Below are 8,888 nucleotides of genomic sequence, written 5' to 3'. Positions count from 1 at the left end.
TGCACATAAACCACTTTCAAAATGGCCAAAACTGGTTTAAGATAAACCTGGATGGATGTAGTATCAGACTTAACTGATTTAGGTTAGATCAGTTTATTGAACTTCTGTCCCAGATCCCCTCCAGATTCAAGTTAACTCACAGTCCCCCAGCATCCCAGGTTGTTTTGCACCTCCTCTGCAAACCCCTTCTTTCAGGGTGGTCGGGTTAGCCTTGACCCAAGCTGTCTGCTCTAGATGACCAGAGAGGTGTGCTCGGTGCCCCCCAGCTTCTGGTGTGGGTCATAGGAGGCATGTGACTGCATTTCCTGAATTAAAATGTGAATGTCTGTTCACTTGATTATTGGTTCAGTCTAACCCGTGAAAATAGAATTGATTCAGCCTCGGACTTTTTGACCGTCTGTACTTAGCCTTGATGATAATCTTTGCAGAAAAGACCCATGGCAATGAGCATTGAATGGATCGGCCCTTCTTGTGGCACAGTGAAAAGCAGCATGTGGGAAACCTATTCTGTCAATAAACAGAGGGAATTTGCATTTGAGGACTTTCAACCTAGTATCTTTCACTCGTATAAATAGTGTTCTTAGTATAGTACTTGCCCTGTCCTTCATCACCAGTAAGCAGAGTGGCCGCAGTGATCCACAGGATAGCTATATTTGTGGTTGCAATGTAGAAAGAAACTTCTTTATATGGGAGCCACAGCTTTTTCTCCCTGCTCATTGTCATCCTTTCTGAGAGTAAAAAAAAAAAAAAAAGCCAACACCTAGGACTTTGCTTGGCAATTTGAGATCTGATGAGTACTGTGGCAATTTGCAACAAGCCGGGCAGCTGAGCCAAAATTCTGGGCATGGAGAACTAACTGTTGGGAGTTTTGAAGAAATATAGTAACCCTTATGACCTGCTGTATTATTGTAACTGAGGTCTATTTTTTTTAGTGAATACAAACCTTTTGTTGGCTGTCATACAAAAAAGCACCATAAACGGTGACAGTAATGTTGCTAAGATACTGTTTACCTGCAAAATGTATGTTGGTGTGATATAGGAGGTGACCATGGGAACCAGTTTGATGGCAATTATTTAAAGAAAAACTTACAGTAAAATGGTCCTTGTATAGTTGCTTGGTTTTATTACAGCAGCTGCACACAGAAAGGTAATTTCAGAAAGCAGGGTCAATATAGGTCCTGCATAAAAAAAGTACATGAGTAGGACAGGTATTTTTGATGTATATTTTACAGATCAATTCCTAAAAGTAAATAAGTAATCTATGAAGGAAGAGTCTTATCAACGTTCTACAGGCTTATTGTTTAAAACGCTTTGGCACTGAACTGCATGTTCCTTGAGGGACTTCATCTTTCAGCTAATTTCATTTTTTCTTTAAAATTTAATTACATGTTGTCTTATTCCCTCAAGAGAACTTATTAACTGTGTGTCTCTCTCCAAAGAGTTTTTGGTTCTCATGAGGCATGCTGCCTTTGGCTAAAAATTGCCAATTCCATCTCTGCTTCAGAAAAGAATGTTTTTTCTTTAGAAGAGTCAGAAACCATTGTTTTGTCCTTACTAGCACTTTTTATTATCTGTAGCTGTAACATTCTTGATCTGCCTAGAGTCCTCTCTATTATGTTATTTTCTGTTCTGATGAACCAGCTCTGCATAAATGATTCTTCAGCAGTTGAATTTTGCTTTATGAGGTTGCACACAAGTAGATTATTTTAAAGAGCATGTGCCTAACTCCATGTAGGGTTTTTGATGTACTGTGAACTTTGAAACCATGCATGAGATCTTCCTGTTTGAAGCTTTTTTTTCCCTTAATAAAAATGAAATGTGTTTTCTTATGACATAAATTGCCCTCAGGATGTTACACAAATACATGATTAAATATATTTCTGCCATGAAACAGTAGTTGTTTTTATTCCGTAATAAGCTACAGTGCGAAGCTGAGATCAAAATTAGCATGACATTGAATTGGGATTAGTTTGACTGTTACTGTAGCTGGCTGCTGAGTTTTATATACTTTGGGTAGATTTGTTAAGAAGGTTAGTGTAGCATCAGTTATTCAATTGTCATGGGAAATGGAGGATACATTTGAGTAAATGTGAGAATTTTTTGTGTAGATAGTGTGGGATGTGGTATTTTTAAAGGTAATATGGAGTTTCACCTGATTGAGGTTTGGGTAACTTAAGCTGCAGTGTAGTATAGTTTTGCTTTGTGAAAGGAGATCAGAGATCATTTCATCTTTAAACTATATAAATGGTATTTCAGTTTGTAAAATATACCAGTGTGTTTTATTTTTGTAATATTTTAACTGCTTCAGGTTCCTGGCTCAGTCTTGTCAGTCTTGTGTCAGTCAGCCTCTCTCTAGAGTTGCTAGACCAGTGCTATGGATGAGCCACAGTGATGTCACATCAATGTTAAATGCATCTGTTTTAATGAGAGAGGGCCTCCAACTCTTGAAAACTTCTGTACTAATTTACAGAGCCTTGTGCTCATCCTGGGGGCTTACTGATGCATTCACAGCACAACAAGAATATTTTAAGGCCTATTACAGCTCAGCTGCATTAAGCAGTGATGTTCCATTGTGAAATTGCATTTGTACTTATTTACATAAGTTTCTAGTCATACAGCAGGTTCCTTGCAGATATTACCAAAAAAGAGAAATGGTATGTTCATAGTGGAAAAACAAAAACTTAGAATACCAGGGTTTGAACACCTGTTTTAAAGGGTGGTATTTGAATACCACAACTGAGGAAAAAATACGTAAATCCCATTTATATTATGAAAGCTAAGGGGAAATATGTGCTGCATTTAACATAACAGCTAGCATTCTCTGAATGGTAAATACAAATAGTCATTTTTTTCAATGAACAGACTAATATCTAAAGCAGGATTATTTTTGTGGAGTCCACCCTATATTTATGGACCTACTTGAATCGCAGTGAGACTAAACAATTTTTGCAGGTTTGTCGTGAAGAGTAAATTTTGCAGCTGTTTCCCAGATGTAGTTCACTATCCTCGCCCCTTGATGCTGATTTGTGGAGAGGCCCCAGGGAGGCGGGACAAGGGGGCAGCTGCCATCCTGTCTGCTACCCTTTGTGCTGCTCCACCAGCTGGCACCTCCTCCCCCGCTGCCCAAGCAGGCTGTGAGACCAGGCTGCAGCAGCGAGGACTGCTGGCTCCCACTGGAGAGCCAGCATTTCATTTTTATTAAATTTTTTTTTAAGTTGATTTCATGGACAATCCTGGATTTCAAGGTCTTCATGAAATCATGAATTGAGTGGACCCCTACCTATGCTTGTTTGTCAGGAACTTCTTCATCAGTAAATGTCTCTCTCCCAATTAGTGTGAATATGCTTGCCTCTAGAATAGGTAAGCAGAGAGGCCAAGGTCTGAATGATATTTTATCAATTCCATCTGAACGAGTTTGAGGTAAATTACTGGGGCCAGGTAGAGTTAATTAGACGAATTTGGTCTCCAGGCATATCTGTGTTGTCACTGAATTCACTGGGAAGTTTTCTGAAAATAAAGCATATATATAATATATTTTTCTCCATTGTCTTTATCGCTGTATACATCTTATAAAGAGATGTATATCCCTGTATAAGATGTATACAGGGATACAAATGGAGAAAAATATAATATATATGTTGTGTGTAGGGCTGCAGATGTGCTCAGCACTTCTTTGTGCCATCTGGGAGAACAAGGCTTGCTATGTATTTGTTACTGTACCCTGTGTGACTGCAGTATACAGTATGTTCTTTGATAAACTTCTGGGCCAGTGCTAGTTAAACAGAGTCCTAATGAGTTGAACCTTTAACAGGCACAAACCAAATGTCATTATTAGGAACAATGTAGTAGCTGATTCTACTATTTAACAATATTTAAACTTCATGTGTTTTCCAGACACCCAGAGCATGTGAAAACTTCATCAAACTATGCAAAAAGAACTATTATGATGGAACTGTTTTTCACAGATCAATTCGTAATTTTGTGGTGAGTATTGAACAAATGCTACATGATGCACAGAAACCTTGTCCCAAAAATAGGAGTTGAATATGTTAGCTAATTAAAGTTCCAGTTGCTTCCCTTGCAGCAAAATTTACACAAGGTATATATTGGAGTGAATGACACGCATGGAAACAAGGATTGTTCTAGTGGAGTGAGAACAAGAAGTATAAATTGGATCATGTCACAACTTATGTTGAATAGCATTGTTCTCCCAACACCAAAGCCTACTAGTCACTGACTGAAAAAGATTCCTGTTGTCTTTGGTGAAGTTTGGGTGCCTTGAGTCTAAAAAGGTTGAGAGCCACTGCCTCAGCCTTTTAAAATCCCATTTAGCTGCAACTTGGTTTTAGAAAGTATTGAAATTTGTTAGCCAAATTCTAACCACTTCAACTAAAACAATGAAGTTGTCCATTCCTGAGGGAGTTCTGGACCTGAACCCCGAGTTTTGTTATGCTAGGGTTAGGGAATACCAGTTCAACTCTTGAAGCTTGACTCGGGTGTTTAATTGATCTCAAGCTACCAAGGACATGCTTGCTTCCATAAAAAACATTTGTCATTTGTGTTCAGTGGTATAAAGGAAGGAAGAGAATGCAGACTGGGGATGGAGGACCAGAGTATTTCCAGTCTGTAGCCTCAGTTCCATAATGTGCTGAACAGTCTAGCTTCAGTCCTGTAGGTTGCTGAATCTCACAATTTTGACCATAAAAATATTTATTCTGAAGACAATATACATAAGTAATTTGCTGTGTTGGGACCTGAGTTCTCAACATTTTCTAGGATTAAGTCATAAGTAAACAACCTCAGCCTAGGTTTCCTGAACTTTTGTAATTACATGTGAAGGTTCCCTGGAGACAGAAAACCTTAATCCCAAAGCAAAGGTTTAGATTTTTTTAAGAGCCAAACACTTAGCAGCCTGATTTGGGATTCTGAAAAATCATGTTTTGTGATATGAGATTTAATTTTCAAAACTGAAACTCGGATTTGGTTACCCAACATGACTAACAAGTCGATTTTCCTAATGCATTTTTTATTTTGAATAAATATTTGTGTCAAATGTTGTTACAAGATGAGCTCTTGAGACACTGTGCTTGCTGCTTTGCCAGTTTATTCAGATGAATGCAAAAACCCTAGAATTTATTTGCATAGTCTTATCATAATTATTTCATCTTTATTTTTAGTTCCCATTCAGACAGCTTAGGACACTGCAGCCATTCTCTTGCATGAAACAGTGTTGTAATTTGTTTTGGATCTTCCTTTCAAGCAAACTAAAGGCCTGATCCTGAAGTCAGTGGGATTCTCTCAAGTGGCTTTAGAGAATATTAGATTGTTCTATCATCCTAAAAAAGTGTCACTTCCTTTTGATAACAACTTCAAAGACAATAGAAAAGGGTTCTATAAGTATGTCAGAAATAAGAGGAAGACTAAGGAAAGTATAGATCCTTACTAAATGCAAACGGCAGTCTATTTACAGATGATGCAAAGGCCTTTTTTTATTTCTGTCTTCACAAATAAAGACAGCTACCAAATGATGAGCACAGCTGGCAACAAAGAAGAGTCAAGCAGGCTAAAGTAGTGAAAGAACAGGCTGGGGATTACTTAAAGAAGATAGAAGTTTTTAAGTCATCTGAGCTGGATGGGTGACATGCTAGGGTACTGAAGGAATTGGCTGAGGTAATATCAGAGTCATTGGCTACCATCTTTAAGAAATCATGGGGGTCAGATGAGGTCCTAGATGATTGAAAAAAGACAAATGTGGTGCCCATCTTTAAGAAAGGGAAGGAGGAGGATCCAGGGAATTATAGACCAGTCAATTTGGCCTTGATACCTGGAAAAATCATGGAACAGGTCCTCAAGGAGTCTGTTGTGAAGCACCTATAGAAAAACAAGGTGATCAGGAACACTCAGCACGGATTCACCAAGAGCAAGTCATACCTGATCCACTTGATTTCCTTCTGTGATAAAGTGGCAGGCTCTGCAGATATAGGGGATACCAGTGGATGTGATATACATTGACTTTAGCAAAGCTTTTGACACTGTCTGCTATAACATTCTCATTAACAAGCTAAGGAAATACAGACTAGATGAAAGAACTGTAAGGTGGATACATGGTTAGATCACTGTGCTGAACAAGTCATGAATGGCTCCCTGTCTAGTTGAGAGGAGGTATCAAGTGGGATTCCCCAGAGGTCTGTCTGTCTTGGACCCAGTGTTGTTTACCGTAATCATGAATGATTTGGATGATAGGGTTGGGCGCATGCTTAGCAAATTTTTGGATGACACGAAGTTGGGTGAAGTTGCAGACACTCCAGAGGGTAGTGCTAGGGTCCAGAATGACCTGGATAAACTGGAGTAATGGTTCAAAATCAATTGGAGAAAATTCAACAAAGATAAGTGCAAAGTCCTACACTTAGGACAGAACAATTGCATCCACAAGTACAGGCTAGAAAATGTTTGGGTAAGATTTGGTACTGCAGAGTAGGATCTGGGATTACAGCAAGCCATAAACTGAATATGAACCAAGAGTGTGCTCTTGTTGCAAAAAAACTCGAGCATACTGGGTTGTATTAACAGGAGTTTCTTTTGCAAGTTAAGGGAAGAGATTCTTCTGCTCTGTTTGGCACTGGTGAGGCCTCACCTGGAGCAGTATGTCCAGTTTTGGAACCTGAAGATCAAGAATGTGGAAAGATCAGAAAAAGTCCAATGGAAAGCAACAAAAATTATTAGAAGCCTGAGAACTGACTTATGAGGAAAGCCTGAAAGAGCTAGGGTTATTTAGTCTGGAGAAGAGAAGATTCCGGGGGGGGAATTTGATAACAACTCTTCTTTAAATACTTGAAGGGAGATTACAGAGAAAATGGAGATGGGCTTTTCTCTTTGGCCATAGAGAACAGGACTAGGAACAATGTCTTCAAACTGCAGCAGAGGAAATGTAGTGTTGGGATTAAGAGGAACTTTCTGACTATGAGGGTGATCAAGCACTGGAACAGGCTACCTAGAGAAGTTGTGGAATCTGCATCCCTGAAAATTTTCAAGAGCAGGTTAAACAGACATTTGGCTAGGATGGTTTAGTCAGGGATGATTCTGCCTTGAGCAGGGGGCTGGACTGAGATGACCGTGCCAAGGTCTCTTCCAGACTAACTTTCCTATGATCATTTGTATACCTGAATTTAAAGTGGTGTTTTTGTGTGCTCTCGCTGTTAACTTAGTTAACTTCCATGGTCCCCTTGCTAGCTGTAGGGCACCAGAAAACAAAATATATCCAGAAGTCCTCTGGAAACTGCTATTTCTGTGGAAGAATGTTGGTTTCACTTTGGGATTTTTCATAGTGCAGTTAATGAATATGATTCCAGAAAAATGGAGCCAACTCTGAAAAGCTGAAGGATGACAGCAAAACTTAAACACATTTTAAACTTTAAGTCCAGGGCATTGTCAACTGGGCATTGTAGGCCATAGCAGATGATGGAAAAAGTATTTTCTGTTAATCCATATGAGACAATTTATCTTCCTCTATTTTCGCACAAGAGACCTATTATTTTTATAAAACTGTTACTCTGTTCCTGGATAAGTCATATAACATTTGACAGCTGATAAAAGAAGCTCCAAACTAGCGATAAATGACTCTCTTGTCATTGGCTTGCATCCCAGTGCCATTTAGAAGTGAGAAGAATTGAGTAGAATTTGCTTTTCCAGATGTCTTATTCCTTGTATCTCATTGATAAGGTAAAGTACATTTTACAGGAATATGATTTGTTTTTTAATTCTGCAGATCCAAGGAGGTGATCCTACTGGAACAGGAACAGGTAAGAATGCATGCCTGTGCATGAGAATACACATCTTGGGTCAATTTATTTTGTGTCTGTTTTTGAGTGCTGCCTTTTAATTCCTAGTGAGCCGTGCTTAAAATCTCCTACACAAGTGTTTAGGTATTGTACAGTCTAAAATTATGTGCAGCCCTTCAGAGAGACACTGTTTGCCCTTATCTTCCTGTCTGGTTTTCAAAAAGATTAGCAAAGAAATGGCAACCAGCCTCCCCAGTGTGGAAGGAGCTAATGTTTGTGAAGTGCTTTGAAAATCTATACCACTGTATAAAGGTAGATCTTACTGACTGATGCATATGGAGAGGAGAGAGAAATTTTTCATCCATCACCTGGTCACAGTTCAGACTTCTGAAATTCATAGAGTCATAGAGAAGTAGAGCTGGAAGGGACCTCCAGAGGACATCTAATCCGACCCCCTGCCTGAATCAGGATCATCCCTATACAAATCCATTGTCTAACCTCTTAGCAAAACTACACAGTCAATCCTGAGGTTTGTTATTAAGATGGAAAAATACTGTGTGTTTGAGTGAGGTTCTCTTCAAATTCAATATTAGAGAGATCTGCTTTTGGCCTAATTCCAGCCAAAAAGTTGGTTGTTTGTCCCACAAAAATGTATCCCCTTGCTACATCCAGGCCTCTTGCCTCATGCCATTTTTGATTCCTAGTTGTAGCAGGGCACTAAGGTGCCTGCTACTTGACAAGCAGTAGTATGGGCTCAGGTGCTGGTTGCTAGGGGCAACCAGGGGGAGCTAAGGGCCTACACCTGGTGAGTCAGCTGACCGGAAGGGGCAGGGCTGACTACTATAAGACCCATACTGGAGGCTGTGAGTGCTCTCTGTCTCTCTGCTGGCAGCCAGGAAGGAGGAGTACTGCCTGACTAAGGGAAAGAGATCAGCCCTGAATGTGGGAAAGAGAATAAGGCCTCAATGTACCAGCTGTTAGTTACACGGGTGAGAGAGGTGGTGTGGTTTGGAGAACATTTAGTCAGGAGATTTAGCTTTGTGTTATAGCCCAGGGGCTTGTGTTAGTGTTTTTTTTGTTGTTGTTACACCGGAGGACCGGGTGAGGCTA

At 39.6% G+C, this 8,888-nt stretch overlaps 1 protein-coding gene across 1 annotated transcript in view; it reads left to right on the top strand.

The window, feature by feature from the left end:
* The window catches only part of PPIL2 (peptidylprolyl isomerase like 2), a 152,828-nt gene that overhangs the window by 85,739 nt on the left and 58,201 nt on the right, over positions 1-8,888 (top strand). Inside the window, exons 13-14 of the mRNA XM_019506953.1 lie at positions 3,895-3,984; positions 7,766-7,799. Coding sequence (XP_019362498.1) covers positions 3,895-3,984; positions 7,766-7,799 — 124 coding nt within the window. The remainder of the gene's footprint in view (positions 1-3,894; positions 3,985-7,765; positions 7,800-8,888) is intronic.

This window comes from Gavialis gangeticus, unplaced genomic scaffold, assembly GCF_001723915.1.
Source record: "Gavialis gangeticus isolate Ggan-Ray unplaced genomic scaffold, GavGan_comp1, whole genome shotgun sequence".
Classification (NCBI taxonomy): domain Eukaryota; kingdom Metazoa; phylum Chordata; order Crocodylia; family Gavialidae; genus Gavialis; species Gavialis gangeticus.
The sequence above is the reverse complement of the archived record's forward strand: the minus strand, read 5'-3'. Positions and strand labels throughout refer to the sequence as shown.